We start from the raw sequence: 18,350 nt of genomic DNA, 5'->3' as shown, positions 1-18,350 counted from the left end.
ATTTGCATTGGTATAGACAACTGATATCATTAATAAAAAATAAATTCCAGTTTGTTCTTGAAAGGCCTTTGAAAGAAGCCACATTTTATACTACCACCCAATTCTGTTCTTCCCTTCAAGTAACTTACATGTGACTACAACAGAAACTTAATCTAGAAAAACTGGGATACTTGCTTCCTAAATCATAAAACAAAGAAATTAGCTTCTACTTTCATTATAGAGAAAACCCATGAGAAAGTGACTTTAATATCAAGTTTCTCCTGTTTTATGGTTTAAGAAACAAACTCCCCAGCTCTGTAAAGATATTTTTTTAAGTATGGAAAACTGCAGCTTCATGCACATCCTTTGTCTAAAGTGATACATCTGTTTTTCTTTTGCAACTATAGTAGTTATGCTACTACTTTTTTTACTAACACTTTTATCCAAAAATTAAAGACTACCTCATAAATGCATAAATGGAGTTCAAGAAAATACACATACTAATGAAGAAACTAAGTTACAGCAATAATGTAACAGGAAAATTTCAAAATTGTATTCACTAAGATACGAACATTTTTTTCTCCACGCTGTTTTGTAAATCTTATCCTCCAAGGAAGACTGAAACAGCAATTTTGTTATTCAAAAACCCCATGCACTGCCAAAGAAAGGAAAAATATCTATACACGTATTTTCTGGGGATGTGAAATGTAGCAATCACAGACTGGATACTACTCCCCTGTACTGAGGTGTCATAACTGACAGATGTGGCTGTGCCCTGTGCTTTGCCTGAAAATATAAACCTCTCAAGTATTAAAGGAACCACAGAGACAAAGAAGCAGAAAGAACATGTCTTTTTACACAGTTGGACAATTGTGTCTACACTGGACAAGTGCCTCTGAACATACTTCTGTACTTATTTTTGCAAAATAAATGGACAAAAAATTACATTTACCCTTATCACAGTTTCAGTTACTTTATGCTATTAATATAAATGTGATTACATGAAAAATAGTGTTTTTCTTTTCAATTTTGGAGGGTAACTTGGGAGAACTGTTTCTGGGATGGTGATCTTGCTGCTACTGTTTTTATTGTTTTTAGTGGCACTCTAGTAAACTTGATAATATATTAATTTGATAGTATACTTCAAATCATTTGGTATGTTCAACAGTCGAGGATTATGGGGTGAAAATAACATGCAGAAGGCTCCCAAGGCTCCCTTAAAATTCCTGAACTGAGTAATATCCACATGTGAGAACCTGCATATGGCAAGACGAAGTAGGATGTAAAGGAAATTAGATGAAAGAAAGAAACATCATTAGAAAAATGTTTCTAATACTTGTAATGCAAAGCAGTCCTGTGCACAACAGAATCAGTTCTGGAAAGAGTAAATTTATGTCCTTGCCACAGAAAAGCCTAGTGATCATAAACCTGAAAATATGTGTGTAGTTTTATTATTCTTTGGATTTAAAAAACTATATAAAACTCTTCCATTAGGCAAACACAAATGGCTCTGAGGAGATCTTTAACATACAACAAGCTGATAATGAGCACTCATAGAAACAGACAAAAAATATCTAAGAGCAGGCAAAAGCATGTACATTGTAAAGGTAGTCAGCCAAAAGAGTTCAGTTCCTTGTCCTGGAGGAGCAAAAAAATGCTTTTTAGGGAACCATTAAAGTACAAAGAAGCCCTATGGGAATATTTAAAGAGTCAACAGCACAGTTAGAAGTATGAATCTGAGATCCAAAAGTCACAGAAAAAATGTAAGAGGAAGACTTAAAAAAGACTTCAGATAGTGAGTGTGTGTGCATGTGTTAGTAAACAAAGCATCAAAGAGCAAGCCAAGTTGCAGTGTGACGCATTCATATCCAGACATGCTATTTTTTGCTCCTGCACTTTGAATAACTGCAAGCACAGTGTGTGAGAACTGTTAATTCAGTAACAGGGGTGATGACTACTTTATGGGGTAAAATTAGTTTGCTTTGACACTTTTAATCTCACTGTAGCCTAATACAGGAATCCCAGCAAAAGGCCATAATAAACCCAAGTTATCTGATGATAGGGTGTTTAACCACAAGAGTAGGTGAAATTAAAGTCTTACTAGTCATGAGTGCTGCATTTTTCAGTATCCAACTTTTAGCTTAGTAATGTTGCTGTAACTTTTCCACATTAACACAGTTTGACTTTATGAACTCAGGAGTATTTTCAGTACTGATTTACATAATTTATTCAAATACCTTGTGCACTTAATTTCTTACTCAAATAAATATTCTCTTTGAGCAATCTGAAACAGAAATAAACTACAATGCAAAAATGTGACTAAGTGTAGGAAGAGGTGAAAACTTACTGCTGCCAGCACAGGCTGTCTGAAAAAGCCCATAAATCAGTAGCCATTGTTATTGCTATTTACTGTGTGTACTGATGCAACGGTGTCCTTCTCAGCAATATAATTGTCAGTATTCTCCAAATCATAAGTTCTTAATGGGATAAAAAAGGCGATAAATACACTTTAAAAATCAACCCACCCAAAATTAAAACCTTTCAAATAACTTGAGGAGGCAATCAAGACTTTGCTTTTCAATTTTTCTTTGGTAACAGCATTAAATATATCAAAATATGAATGCTTTTTAAACATTCACTCGTATTACTCGATTCAGTCCTGTACAGTTTTTTCTCAACATGTAGAGGCACAGTGTAAGACTACGAAGCAAGCAAGTGTATATATATAAGCCTGATGTTTGTTTGCATCAAAGCCCTTCTACACACATGTGGCTCTGTGGAAGCACAGTGTAAAGCATATGCAGATCACACTTTTCATTAGAAATGCTTCCTTTCGAAGAGCATTTTACGGTATTTAAGGCATTCACAGTGTACCCATAGCTACAGTTTCCAGGTGCACCACATAATGTACAACTTTCTCAAGCAAACATATCTCATTACTCCAACATATATTCTGCTTTAAGCTCTCAGCTAATTAACAAGGGCAACAGTTTTATATATTCTGCGTCATGCATTTAATTTCTAATACGGTGTGTTAATTATTTATCTTTTAAATGATGGGCACTTCAACTACTCGCAACAACACAGCTGTAAATAACTTTCATTACCTGATCTTGTGATTTCTTTTTCTTCTTCTTCTTCCCCCAGCACCCTGAACTCTCTGCATCTTTTCCATTGGCATCACCACAGAGTAATCCATCAAGTTCATCTGTTCCCATCTGCTGTCCCTGAGATGTTTCTGCAGCTAGCCTGTATGAGAGGTTCCTCAAAATGCACACACAGTTTTCAACGGTCTGAAAAGTATGACAAAAAGAAAAATACAGAAAACAAAACCAGAAAAATATTAAAAGCTTCCCCTTGCTCACTCTGAATATAAAGCAGAAGGAATTACATCTATCTTTGCACATGCATTTTCCCAGCACAGTTCTTATGTGCACATTTCTGAGTGCTCCCCAGGTAATCACAGCTTAAGAGATTCAGAAATTTTCATGGTAACAAATCAGTAGTCTGGACAATACTTTTCTGGGAGTTTTTTTACTGTCATTCTGAATTTCACATTGGAGCCCCATGTGAAACAGATGTCAAGGTAAAAAGTGATCAAGAGAACCAGAACACTCTGAATGTCAGCAAACTCCCACCTCAGTGAATAGAAAATGCTACAAACAGAAAATGGCAATAGATTCTGGGTTTTGTCCTTTTAAAACCAGAAATAACCTTTTTTTCTGGCAAAAATTCTATGTAAATTACCATAAAATTGGGATCTGAGTTCCATTTCACAAGTACTTGTAGCATGAACAGATGATGTTTCTCCAGTCCCAGACTAGAAATATGTCTTGCTGCTTTTACTGTTTCTAGCCAGGCTGCAGACAGATACCTTGCGTGCAGCCCTTCCCTTTCATCCATTTATCCCCCTAATAGGCTGTGCCTTCTGCAGAAGATGCAAGCAGGAACCCACAAATGGATGAGACCCAGTGGAGACAAATTCACTTGCAATTCAACCTAATTTCTGCAAGTCTAAAAGAAGTTCAGTTTAGACATGAAACCTACTCATTTAGTTGGCTCAATTTGGTTTGATTATCCCTAATAAGAAGGATATGAGCTTAATTTTCTGCACACAAGGAAAGCATGGTTAAAAAAGCCATTCTCTATCTATGTATATTTATTTCAACTGTTTCTAATGCTCCATGGAGACAAAAAGCAATGGCCACTACATCCCAGCTCTTTTGCTCCATTAACCCAGAATGGAATGACTGCGAGGCTTTCAGCTCTGTCGTATTCTGCCATATTCACCAGTGAGGCAAACAGATGGGGCTTCGTTTACTTTCATGTACTGCAGGAGCTTCTGCCAGGTAAGCATTCAGCACATGTTTTTTGTGATGACACAAAGTTCCAGAGGAGGTCTCAAACTCAGATTAATCGACATGGGAATATTTATTTACTGTTTTTTAACATAGATGAAATGTCACAATTTTGCAATACACTTGTACTAATTTGAAATTTCTGCCAAATATATAAACACATGTAGAAATACATATGCATGTGTCTGTGTCTAGAAAGTGCTCTTAGTGCACCTTTCATAGCCAAAAGCTTTGCAAACATTAAAGTGACCATAAGTATTTTTTAAAATTTGCTGCCTCTTTGGTTTTTTTTTTAACATTATTGTACATGAATTTTATTCACTTTTGATATAGTATGCTGAAGTTGAAGATTTCTATTCGTTGATTAGGATGCTAAACTTTAATTTTCTTTTTCACAAATCATAGTTTTTGCATTTAAAATTCTCATTTTGTGGAAAACATAAGCTGAGTCCATCACAAGGACAATGTTACCTTAAACTAAAAACTGATAAGCAAACTTCCAAGGCTCAAATGCAACCAACACCTTCTCTGCTAAGGTGAACTCCTACAAACCAAGAAAGCTTGTTCTAACCACACAGCTGGACAGACTTCACTCCTCCTTGACTTTCGAGGATCCTTGTATTCCTTATGCTATTTTCAGTTTCATCATAAGGGGGCTAAGTACAAGTTCACTAGTTTTTCTACTCTAGCTATTTTTAACGTACTCTGAAGCTAATGAAGTCAAAACCACCCCTGTGTTTGGGGGCTGCTGTGCAGAATGTGTCTGGGTGGGGTAGTGGGGGCTGGCAACAGCCAAGTTTGCCCAAACCCTGCTGCCAGGTGGGTGCCTGCCTTGTGGTGGGTGTCCTCTGAGCATCTCTCTACTAAACTTCTATTAATGGAAAATTGATTACAGGCTAATAGGTTGTGGGATTTTTTGGAGTGTTTTGAGTTTTTTCTGTTTTTTTTTCTTTTTTGGTTTCTTTTTAAAAAAGACAAAGCCATGCTGTTAGCCCTGCACCTCATGCTATGAACCTCTCTTAATTCCTCTTTCCATCCCCTGAATTCCCAGGCAAATTTCACCTATTTGATTCAGGTAGTGAACAGAGACTCCTGGAGATTATTCCTCTCAAATCTATAAACCCATGGGGGTCCACGGACAATTCTGTGAAGTATTATTTGGAAATACAAACCCAGTGGGCTTTAAAACCTTGCTGCATAAAAGGCTGCTCTCCTGGAGCAAATGGACCAAGGTTGCCCTAGAGCAGCAACTATAATTAATTTAGCACTGTATACTGAAAGCAAAAGAAACTGGCCTTTTTCTTCTTCTCTGGAATACTTTAATGCATTACAAATCTTCAATTTGTAAATGCTTGGAGTCTTTTTAATTAGGGAGTGCCTTTAACCTCTGTAGAAGCTTGTTCATATCCCAGTATTTTAAGAGAAGTAAAGTTGACATAATGAGGCATCTTAACACAGTTGTTATTGAAAGCATTCATTGATCCTCTTCAAAGAAGAAATAATGTTGGTTTTACTGCAAAACTGCCTATTAATTGCCCAATTTTTTTTTGCTTGTTTGCCTTCTAAGCCTACCTCACTCTTATTAGCTCTCCTACTGGGTACTGAAAATCAATTTTAAGGTAAAACTGGCAGAGCAATGTAAGGAACTTTACATGGAGTATGATACTTGCTCTTCTTAAATCAGTATCATATTTTCTACTTCAATGATTCAATTGAGAGGATGACATGCTTACCTGTGCACACTACATACGTAGACACAACTACAATGCTTAGCACACTAAAATAAACAGCTCAGCAGAAAAAAAGGGAAAAGATGGGCTAAATTATGCTTTGCTAAGACATTCCTCACAATTCATTAAAAAAAAAAAAAATCACGAAAGAACTGTCTCTTTATAGTCCCCATATACCCTGAATACCTGGATTTGCAGCTGAAAAGACAAAGATGACAAACCTTACTATCAATTTCACTGCTCCCCAGAGCAGACTGGATCACATACAGCAATGCATCTGTCAGGCCATCACACTCCCTCATTCTTCTGCGGGCCTCCTCTCCAGCAGAGCTGACATTCCTGCAAGGCAACAGCAAGGGTCACTATCTCCACAGCTCCCTGCCCACTGCCCCTCCTGAAACAATTCTCACAGTTCACACACAGATAAAGCACATGTTTCCTTTCCTCCTTTCATCAGTTCAGAGCTGTGAATAATGGAGACAGCTGCAAATGAGCTCAGGAAATGTAACGCAAAGGGAAACAAATGGAAGACACCAGGTCCTCCACAGGATGGGGCTGAGCGGCCAAGCAGCATGCGCCCACCTGCATGGGGAGACTCATGGCCCACTAAAATTTGGAGAAGGGCTGATAATCCTTCCTTCCTTCCTTCCTTCCTTTCTTTCTTGAAAGCATTTTTAAAATGTACATATGTGCATACAAATCAGGATTTAAAAAGTCTAGAGGTTTTGCCAAATATATCTCTTAGGAATTGAAGAGCCCAGTAGTCAGAGCTCCTGACCTGAGAGAAAAATATTATCAAAGCATAATATAAAACACCTGCTGTTGCTTGCTTCTCATTTTACATGTTTCCTTTTCTCTTTCATTTTGAGGGAACATTAATGCCCCAATCTTCTCTTTATGTAGTTATAAGTTCTTTTACATTGCAAAACTTAAGGCCTCGGATTACTCTAATAATATTGTAATACTTGTGGTCCTTAGACGGGGCCAGAGGGCCTTCTGAACACATTTATATAAATCAAATTAAACCAAAATTTACTGCATAACACAATGTGTCATAAAGTTCCAAGTATTGATACACAAAGAAACAAATATGTATGAATGAGCATATACAAACAATCTATATTTGCTAATATCGATTCTCCCAGGGAAAAACTGCATTCAAATTTGATTTGGAAATGGGTGAATTAGCAATCTCAAGAATGGGATAAAACTTTTCACATAGCCTCCTTCAGTAGGGGAAGACAACCCTTTGCTGAGGTGGCTCACCTGTAGCTCTTCTTTCCCCACTAGTAAAGTTTATACAAAGAAAGAACGTAAAAGAACACACACACCAAGACCGATGTATCTAATACCAATGTGTGGAAATGGAAGGGAGGACACTGGCCCTTGAATTTTGGAAGAAGGCAAGGCACTTTCTATCTTTTATGCCATTTTCAATGACCATTGCATTAAAGATGGAAAAAGAACAGGAATCTGGGAGAGGGGTGGGGGGGGGGTGGAACGAATTTCAGATGGAGGAAGATGAGAGGGATAGGTTTCCTTTCAATTCTTTCTCTGCTCCACCTACTTCATCCTATTCTGCCTCCTTATTATCTAAAAAAAAAAAGCATTTCCATTCCCCCAAAGCAACAAAGAGTCTTATAACTGTACAATCCCCCAGCCCCTCCAATGCAGGCTCCTAATTGACTCTACCCACTAAACATACATGATTTACCATCTATACTTGCATCCCTGCACAGTCCTAATTAGTGCTGCTCTCCCACACACAAACTGACCCAAATAATTCAATACTGTTCCCTTCACCTCAGCAGACAACTTGACAGAAAACATACAGCCCAGGAGCACTGGAATGAATTCTTGTATCTCTCCAGCAAACAAATTCACTCTTCTTGAGACCTCTCACATTTTGCCACATCACACATCTGAAGTCTGCCCTTCATAACAGCTTGCAAGTTTTGTGTTGTCCGGTTCCTCCGGTCCCTGAACTCCATGCCTCTTCCTCTATCTCTCTGCTGCTATGGGATCAGCAGGTGAGGGATTTTCCTCCAGTTCCAGAAAGAGGAAACCTTCTTCTGTCATCTAGGAAGTAGGGTCTGGGAAATATCAACTGGAAAAATTCTCTCCCTTTGAAGTGATGGAAACTTCTGACTTACCTTTGTCTGACAGAAATAAGAAGGTAAAAATACAGAGCATGGTTTTCCCCAAACAGTGCATGTGCCCTATACTTGCAGGGCTGGAGACTCCACCTAAAGTAGACTAGACTATTCCCTTTTAAAGGGAACAGCTCCACTAAAATTCCAAAAGGGCAGAACATGTAGGAAAAGCAGAATCATGGACTGGAAAAGTGCATTGTGGGGTATACAGTGAGGATAAGAACCATTATTTGACTTCTATCTGAAATTTCATTCTCTTACTCTCCAGAAAGATAAAGACAGAAGTAGGCAGATAAATATACTTAGAGAGAGGCTGTTGAGGCACTGGTACAGGTTACCCAAAGAAGTTGTGGATGTCCCATTCCCTGGTAGTGTTCAAGGCCAGGCTGGAGGGGACTTTGAGCAACCTGGTCTAGTGAAAGGTGGTGTTTTCCATGGTAGGGTGTTAAAATTCAATAGTCTTTAAGATGCCTTCCAACCCAAGCCATTTTATGATCCTATGACTCTGTGATGAAGAAAGAGAGTTATAGCCAGCCCTACAAGAGTAACCGCACAAATTATACTAGGACGATGCTGAGAAAGAGTTCTCAGCACAGCTTTGCACCTTTCTTTGCACCACTATGAAAAAAAAAAGCTGAAATATTCCTGAATCCTTTTAAACAGAGATAGATCTTACAGTCTGTACTAAAATAATGTGTCCAGGCTTCTTTACTTTCTGCACTTACATATACTGAGTGCAAGCTTTCAAAATAGACTGATTTAGACACCAGTAGAAACAGAGAGAAATATTCTTCCTGATCTTATTGAGGTGATTTTTCCTTCTCTCTGTCATGGCCAAATGCACATCACCTTGACTGTCCACAGCCTGCAGAGACTGTCAGCCTCTCAGTTCCTCTCCAAGTTCATCAGAAACTCCTCCTCACCAAGACAGCAATGTAGACAACCTTATAGTCCCTGAGCTGTAGGCTGTCTGCCTTGTTCACTTCCAGCAAACAAAGAATATGAGGCCTTTACACAAAGCAATACAGACACACCAGGGGCACATCCTGCACAGACAATGCATTTCCTTGCTCTGTGTGGAGGAGCTGTCGAGTTGGGTTCTTCTATTTATCATCCATCCCCATTATGCTCCAGTTGCTCCTGTAATCAAGAGCTGGATATTCTGAATTCCCATAACTGCCTTTCCTTCTCTTACAAAAGTCGCTGTTCACTTTCTGCACTGACTTGTAGCTACTACAGCCCTCCTGAAGACATGGTGCAAATATTTACATGGGAAATAGCTTAAAAACCAAGACAAATCCAAACCTTGCATCAACATTTTGTCAGAAATAATCAGTTGAATATTTAAAAAGAAATAAATCCCGTTATCTAGCAGTCTCATGTCACCTCTACTGAAGTACTCGATGTTAACTGAGATCATTCACAGAGGGTCTCTAAGATCACCATGTTCTGCAAAAGGGAAGCAAGTTCCAGATTGCATGAGCTGCCAAAGAAAACACACTGCCATGTTAATTTTATTTCTCACTGTTAACTGGAACATGCTGTATCTGTCAGTGTGACAGCGAGTAAGACATGATTTGTCATTTGTGAACTTACAGGTCACCGTGCAGATGTTAAATTGGAGCATTAGTAGTATCTACTGTTGGCAAGATGTCCCACTAAGTCAGTGCTATTTCTCCTGTGTCATTTTCCAAACAGGTGAAACCATGTTTTCTGGATGTTTTAAAGGATGTGGAGATACGATGCACAAGTCTTCAGGGAAAAAATACTTTTCCGTTGTAAATGCAGCCCAGCTTGATCACCCTGTATACTTTGATTCTTTGTGTAAACTCTGCTCATGGTATATGTGAGCCATAGGCTGTCATTTTGAACCTAATAGGGCAAGGAGTCCTTCAGCTTGCCATAAACCAGTAAAATGAATTTCAGATAGAATCCAGTCATGCAGGAATACCAAGAATACAGGGTGCTAAAGAATAACTCTCAGTTTAGTCAGAAGGTCCCACTTAGAGCTCTAAACCCCAGGTAATGTAAACAGTTTTTTCTCAAGAGAGAAACACTAGGAACAGATAGTCAGGGCAAGACCTCAGACCCACGGTTCATCAAACTGCTTTTCTGAACAAACAGCAGACCAAATTTGCTAATTACCTAGGAATGGGAAGAGAACTGAAATAATCCAGCTTCAGTTTCATGGGAAAATGGCTAACTATCATATTACCTGATAACTAACAGCAGGCATGATTCTCCACACCCTGGGCGTGTCAATCCGAGGCTCTAGGGTCACGAAGGGTGTGGTATAAAGGAGTGCACTGTGCAACACATACCTGGCTCTTGTCAGCCCCGGCACTTGTATTAGTTATTCACTGCAATTGTTAGGCTTTGAGGTAGGGCAAGATAGGTGGTGCCAAGTAATTTCTTTCTGCTTTAGGGTCATTTTCCATAAACTCATATAAACTGTGGGATGTTCAGAGCAATGTCCTCATGATTCTAGGGTAATGAAATTCATCTGCCTTATACAGGGGAGGGACATTGATTTCTATGGAAAGATCATCCAAAAAGCCAGTGTGCTGAGATATGACCTCTGGATATGGGAAGCTGTTGACATTACTCCCAGTGGCAGTTTTACCCATCTCAAAGACAGAACTAAAGCGTCTGCACCTGCCCTCCCTAAGCATGCTCAGGTCACACCAAGTAGTTGGACCTTTCCTGTAGCAGCTACAGGTCTGCAGATTGCAGATCTCATTGCAGTCATGCAGGACAATGATGGAGAATGAATAATATGCATTTAGCAAAGGTGAAATTGAGACAGGTATTCCTCAAAGCCCCACGATAAGAAGAGAAAGCATATGTTTAATATCTAGTATATGTAATATTTTTGCTATGGCATGATCTAAGAGAGGACAGACACAGGAAGGATAATATCCTAAATTAGGTGGAATGCAAAAGTTATCTTCAGCATGAAATTTCAGGGGCCTTCCATATATATTGTCATTCCAAGAAGTTTTGTGTAAGAGGGACTAATCCTAACACCTTCAATCTTTTTCATCCTTCTACATGTTACAATAGCCACCAAAAAGAGATTTTTCACAGCAAGAGGGAAAGGTTTACATAAATCAAGAACTACACCAACCCCATTAATGTTATAGCAACGATGATTATGTTTCCTGAGGATACCTAGCAAGGGAAAAGCCCTCAGAATACTGAGTAACTGAGTTACAACTGGCACACTAAATACTCTTCTTCAAAACATACAGATTAAAAACCCAAACAAACAAAACCCCACCCTGACACTGGCCTCCTCTAGATGTGCTCTTTTATACGCTGCCTATTTCTATTTCTGCCTGATTGACTGATCATTTCTCCTTCAGGGACCAAGCCTTGTCTCGGGGGCAAGCTGGCATCCCCAGTCCCATCAGAGGGTGCTGTGGTGACGATCCTCTGAGCTGGTCTGCAATGTAAAAGATGATCCCCTAAGAGATGCTGCTTTTTCTGTGCACTCCCAGCTGATTCTGTCAGCATTCAGGCTCTCTGCCTGTGTCTCTGTGACACAGACAGCAAAATGAAGCAACCAGCACTGTGCATGTATCCATCAAGGATGCTCAGTGTGATCATCAGTCCCTATACAACCATACAATCGGTTGGGGCTTTTTATAGTAAACTTAAACTTCCTACAGTAAACTTTTTTACTAGTTTTTATTGGCTTATCTGTAAGTATTCAGTGCAGCCTTTGACATGGAATAAATAGGTTAGCTGTAGTAGTTCTGGTTACTATGAAATTCTGATTTTTTATCATCATTTGTACACTAAGACTTTTTTTAATCATCTCTTCCTGCTGAAAACTAAACTAGCTGATAAGACTAGCTATTTCTCAGACAAAATAGAAATTCAAACAAGGCAGTGAGACAAAACCTAAGAAAACACAAGATGGTTCATTCTTCATCGTTAAGAGTTTCTAAGTGTTATGTTTTCAGTGACTACAAAATCAGCTTATTGTTTGAAGTAAAAATAAATTAAAATAGATTTTTCAGTCACTGCCACAGATCTCCCTTTAACTTGTCCTGATTTGAATGACAGTTCAGTGCAGTATCACCAAAATCAGCAAGATTTCTTCTTGCTAAATATTCTTAGCACCAATTATAGCCTTCTTTATCTATAAGGTGGTTTTCAGAATTCAGCAATCCTGCATGTGGATTAAGAATAACATAGGTTTGGGGGAAAATTGTCTCTTATTAATTAGAATACCTCAACTGTAGCTAAGGAAGCAAGACATTTTATATCAACAAGGAATTTGGCCAAAGAGAGGCCTTTCTCTCCCAGGTATTACTTTCACTTTAAAAGAATACCTTACAATTAGACAAACATCTGACAGTCTAATGTGGATACAGTCTTGGTTATTAACCTTTCTATCAAAGGCTATGACAATGTGATTTAGCTTTGATTATTCAGCAGTCCCTTTTGTCTTCAAAACATCAGTGCAATTAGCCTACCAAGGCAAGCACTCAACAGGTGCCTTTTCCTGCTGTGCTTCTGCACGTCCAGTGCTAAGGCTAAATGCATTGTTTTTAATGACTGCTCTGCGTGACTTGTGAAGCAATTTACTCCTAATGTCGTTTTTTGCTATTTTGATACTTTTGAGAGATACATGATGGGAAAGCACATGAACTGCAACACACATCTTAAAAGAAATTGTCTCCCTAAAAAAGCCCCAAACCCACCCCAAATTTTCTGGCATAAACAATTTTGATACAGTTCATGGTATAATCAACCATAGCCTCATCTGAAAAAAACAGGAAGTATTTCTAAGTACCCCTCTCCCCTTCTGACGTGTTTTCATTTGAAGTGCAATTCTATTTAACTATAATACACAGAATTACACATAGTGTATTCAGGAAATGTTTTAAACTATGGCATTAAAAAAAATCCCACCTGCATCAAATTTCTGTTTTGATATTTAATTTCTCTGGCACATAGTATTTGCTTTATAGATATCACTGTACTCCTTAATGCTCAGCTGTTTATACAGCTTTTAATGCACTACCTGTTCATTCAGTAAGAGCTGAAATACTGTGTCACTTACTGCCCTTGGGAAGACCTGCTGTGGTACAGACTCTGAAGGTCATAATGGGAATACTTTAAATATGTCAACATCAAGACACTTTTCTCCATTTACAATTGCAATGTTGCTAAATGGAGCTCTATATATGTTAAAGACTGCAAGAATTTAATTAAAGCATAAGCTTTTGATGATCCAGCATTAAATACCAGCATTAGCTCAGGACCTTCTGTCCTACAGAACCTCTGTCCAGAGGACTCTGCAGCTCTTACTCCTTGCATGGACTGAAGAGCAACAGGACAAATTTGTGGAGAAGGATGGCACTGAGGTTGCCAAATGCAGGATCACTTCCCCATGCCAGCACCCAGTGAAACACCTATGTGGCCAGGAGCAGCATGCCCTGAGGAACTGTTACCATCTTCCCTGGTATCTACTCTGGTCACTGGGAGAACTCAAAAATACTGTGTCAGATGCTTCAGCATTGGAAAGCAGCCTCTCTTTTTTTATTTTTCTGTTCAGCTTGTTCTCTTATTCAGAACAAAACTGACCAGACATTAATGGTTTTCAATTAACCTCATTCTATTATTTATCAGGTTTTTTTCTTCAAATGCTTATAAATTGGTCTGTTTTGATGTTCTTAATTGCCTTCCTCTACATTAACCATTCAAGCTATTTCTAAAGTATTAAAATTCAGGTTATTTGTACATAATTTCTATGTCTACTTTTCTTCTCCACTAAAAGATGAATCCTGTATTTGTCCTGTTTAGGTCTGTGAGAAAGTCTTCGATTTGCATGAGCTGCCCTAGCAAATATACTTCCATAAGAATAAAAATATTCCCTCTTTTATTTTTTGTAGGCTATATTCTCAGGAAAAACTTGGCATTACAACTGTATTCTTAAGAACAATTGAAAAGAAGCAGACAAAATGCTTTAGAGTTCGGAGTAAGCATGTGTACTATGTGTAAAAGGCAGTAATTTACTGTGTTTAAAATATTATTCTGAGTGTACCAGCATGTCTTACATTGATGAGATCCCTTTATAAAATTGTTTGAATGTTATTTCTCTAATATAATTTTAGCTGTAAAGAAAAATCCCTCTCCTTCAGTCAAAATTGTAACATACACAACAGCTGCGGAAAAGGATTTTCATTCACACCTGAAACTTGGAAAAGGAATTTAGCCAACTTCTCATAGTGTGTGAAAATTCTTGCCATCCTTTGATGTCCTTGTATTTGACCTTTTTTTTTATCTTAAGAACAACTAGTACTAACAAATGAAAATGAAATGTCTTAGTTTTGACAGTTCTTTCCCCTTGACTTAATCCCAGTGTAGCTCATGTGCTTTTCAGGAATACACACAGGCCTCTTTTCTATACGCTCAAAAATATTTCAGTGCCTGAGTTGGTCACGATAAAAGTGCAACTTCAGAATCCAACATGGGGCCAAAATACATTCCTGACCTGCTGCCAGGTTTTACCTGAAATTGCTTAGTACTAGCAGGCATGTTCTAGCTACAGAAGACATATTTTTGTATAGTAATAGGAAAGTACCAGACCATCACATAAAATTAAGTTAATTAAAAATATAAGCATGATGCTTTTCCTAACAGACCAGTTTGCTTATTTAATAAAACTCCTAAACAACAACAAAAACAACAACAAAAATATCTATGAAAATGTTTCAAAAGTATTGTTTCTGGAATCAGAAAAAACCCCCAAACCTAAGAGCAAAAGCTACAAAAAACAGACTTTGGGTTGTGTTTTTTTTAAGTTTATTTGTTAAATATCTTGCCTTTTTAAAGGACTAGTTTGTGCATCCTTTCTCCCCTCTCTCAAGTAATTACGGACTCAAGAATTCCTGAGAGCTGGTACCCTCTGAAGCCATCCTCTGCTCCATTTTAATAAGGCACTTAGCTTTGGGTCTCCAGCATGCCCAGAAGTCTTTGTGCAAAGAATGTCATTGTGCTACCCCACAGAAGCAAAAAAGGAAGTGATTTGAAGCCATGTATCTGCATTAAAACTTTCTCAGTCATCTGAGTGTCTTGCATTCCAGTGAGTCCTGTTGTCCATAAATTCTCTTAACTGACAATTATAAAAGAAAAAAGTGCTTTAATGAGTAAATTGTAGGTCCTATCTTGCTCTCCTTTGTGGCTCATACACACAAATGGAACAGTTAGAAATTAGTTAATTTCCCAGAAAAAAACAGGCCATTTAAATATCCAGTGAATAGCCTGTTACATGGAAAAAGTCCATATGCCAAATAGACCCATTTGCCACACAAATTCAGTTTAAGAGCAACAAAACTCACGCAGTAAAAAGCCAAGTGCCACAACTGTCAAACTCTTACAACACGATGCAAGAAGACACATCTGTGATTCAGGTATAAATCCAGTAATTTTACATTACATTTCCAAATAAATGGACACTTTGAAAGGATGGGAAGCTGGAATGAGTTCTCCTAGTTTGAAGATGTAGGGATGTGAATGGCAAGTGTTTCTAGGTAAACACAAAAGCTACATCTTGAAAAAAAAAAAAAACAAGAAAAAGAGAAATAGAGATTATTTCAGACATATTAACTCAGGAGAGCATCTGTATGAGGAAAAACTAGTTTAAACCTTGGGATGGGATATCATGACACTGTCATTTTGGTTTCTCACTCTGTTAAACAAGCATTCTACTTGGGCTAGATGACAGTTCAGCTGTTTTATAGTTTTATAAATATATAGTTTTATAAATACAAGAATAAATAATGACATTAGAGATTAATTTTGGACTCCATTTTGACATAAGATTCTACTTTTTATACTCTGACTTTCACTTCTCCATTTGATATGCTGATTTTTAAGTTGACATTGTTGTTACTAAACCAGAACTAAAAGTTTTGGATGAGGTATTATAACATATTGCATATTCCTTTCTTATACTTTGGCGGACACTTAAGCTCAATAAGTCTGTTTGCCTGTGCCTTTAAGTTTGAAACATTTAAAAGCATTATCAGTAATGCACCTCTTCTCAGGTCTTATAACTGAAAGTATTGGAAAGTTACACCGTTCCCTTGCTTTGGTTTTAGAACTCAGTGAAAAAGATAATCACAAAAATCAGACCATAAACAATGTAAATAGCTACATTTAGCAAAGTTACCGGTCTAAAAATCCTATGAATAAAGATTAGGTTCCAGAAAAAACATAAGCAATAACCAATCCTATCAACCTGGAGGAACAAACAAATAGGATCATGATTGCTCAAGTAAGATGATTCCCTTAACCTACAAAGCAATCTCCGTGCCACATCTGAGTTTCAAGTGCCTTCCTGCATCTATTTTGCAGTCTTGAAAAACCATTATCAGTGCAGTGCCTTGAGAAGAAAGGAGGGTAAATCAGCTTTGGTTGTTGACTAATCAGATGAGCACAATTAATTACAACACCAATCAGTTCATTAGATTATTAGCTTCATCTCTTTTTGATCAGCTACTTAGAAATTTTAATACAGAGGATAAGAAGTCACAAAGCAGAACACGCATTAGAGTATCAGAAGTATGAAACACTGCTCTGACTAAAACGAATTAAGTTACAGCACAGCAAAGTAGAAGGCAAATGCTTTTCAGCTGTGTGAGTGCCCATGTTCTCAGTGAATTGACTGCTATGGACATTTCTCCAGCTGGAGTCTCTCTCCAAATCTGAGAGGCATCTTTCTCCCCTACCAAAACTAAAAATCTTTAGAAACGCAGCTTATTTGTAATTTCTCCCTGTTCCTTGTATAAACTAGTTACCAGTATGTAAGATTCTTTTACTGTCATAATCTGTATGCCCTATTACCAGCTCCTCCTTCCCAATTTTCAGTTAGGCATCTCAAAATTAATTTATTATTTGTTCATATTATTTCTTTCTAGTCACATAATTCATTAAATGATACTGCTCCTGTGAAATTGCATTTTATTATTTCTAGAACAATCTCTACCCTCAATTTTCTCTTTTTTATACTCTAACTTCATTAAAAACATCAAGGCGTCTATGCTGCTTTCCAGTAACAGCATCTCATGGTGTTATGATTTTTTGAGCTAAATACCTGTAAAAAAATCTCATTATCATAAATTGCCTAATCATAAAAAAAAAAAAAAAGTGATGCATAATAAATTACAATTCTTATGCTTTGTCCAAATGTGCCTTCAGCATAAGAAATAAATATGTATGTTCGTGTTCTATTTTCATGATGGTTAACCTGAAATTGCCAGTGAGCATCCTACCTCAGATTATGTCACATCATCCTATCTCTGAACGGCTTTATGTGCACACTGAGGGATGATGAAAGAACTGACCCTCTAGTGTGCCCTTCAGCCTAGTGAGTCATTGTGCATCACTGCTGCTTGAAATAACCTGTAAAAAAAGAAGGGAATCACTCTACCACAACCCTACTTATCCCCACCTAGTCCATGCCATACAGGACGATGAACAAACACTGCTACGAGCACCGCTGTCTATGCTCTCTACCCCTTTGGCTGATACCCCAGGGATGGTGTCTGACAACCTGGATCTTCTGCCAGAACAAATTTCTTACAAAACCCTACACTGCCCTGTTTTGATGCCTGGCTCTCTTCTATGTCACAGGAACTGCTCAGGAGGCAGATATTACTTACTGTCAGCAATTTAATTTTTCCCTTTTAACACATACCCTTTGAATAAATTAACTCATTCCTGTTAAACTAAATGCCAAATTCAAACTTTTTATTGGGCCTTAAAATGCTTGTGAAACTCTTGCCTGAGTAGCAGACTCTACTTTGTTATTTTCTTGAAATGTACTATTATGCTTCAGATATTTCACTCACTCACCTGCAAAGAAATGCAATTAACACATTACTGTATTTGCCTCATCCTGATTCTTCCTATAAATTGCAACACAACACTTGTGTGCCATGAAAGAAGAGGACACCTCACCTCACCTCAACCCTTCCTCTCCCCCAAAAATATGGTTTGCAGGGGCTGTGTGTATCTGATGGAGTAAAGTTTTCTGCAGAATCATTGTCTTCATCTCATTATCACCTTTGTGCATCCTATTTCCATCAAGTTTCACCTTACGCAGGAGCTTT

At 37.9% G+C, this 18,350-nt stretch overlaps 1 protein-coding gene across 1 annotated transcript in view; it reads right to left on the bottom strand.

Moving 5' to 3' along the window:
* The window catches only part of LOC116442772 (catenin delta-2-like), a 307,484-nt gene that overhangs the window by 96,520 nt on the left and 192,614 nt on the right, over window positions 1-18,350 (bottom strand). The window contains 2 exon segments of the mRNA XM_032106243.1: window positions 3,087-3,272; window positions 6,289-6,406. Coding sequence (XP_031962134.1) covers window positions 3,087-3,272; window positions 6,289-6,406 — 304 coding nt within the window.

The sequence above is a fragment of the Corvus moneduloides genome, chromosome 1 (genome assembly GCF_009650955.1).
Source record: "Corvus moneduloides isolate bCorMon1 chromosome 1, bCorMon1.pri, whole genome shotgun sequence".
NCBI classification, from domain to species: Eukaryota; Metazoa; Chordata; class Aves; order Passeriformes; family Corvidae; genus Corvus; species Corvus moneduloides.
This window is presented reverse-complemented; position numbering and strand designations above follow the sequence as displayed.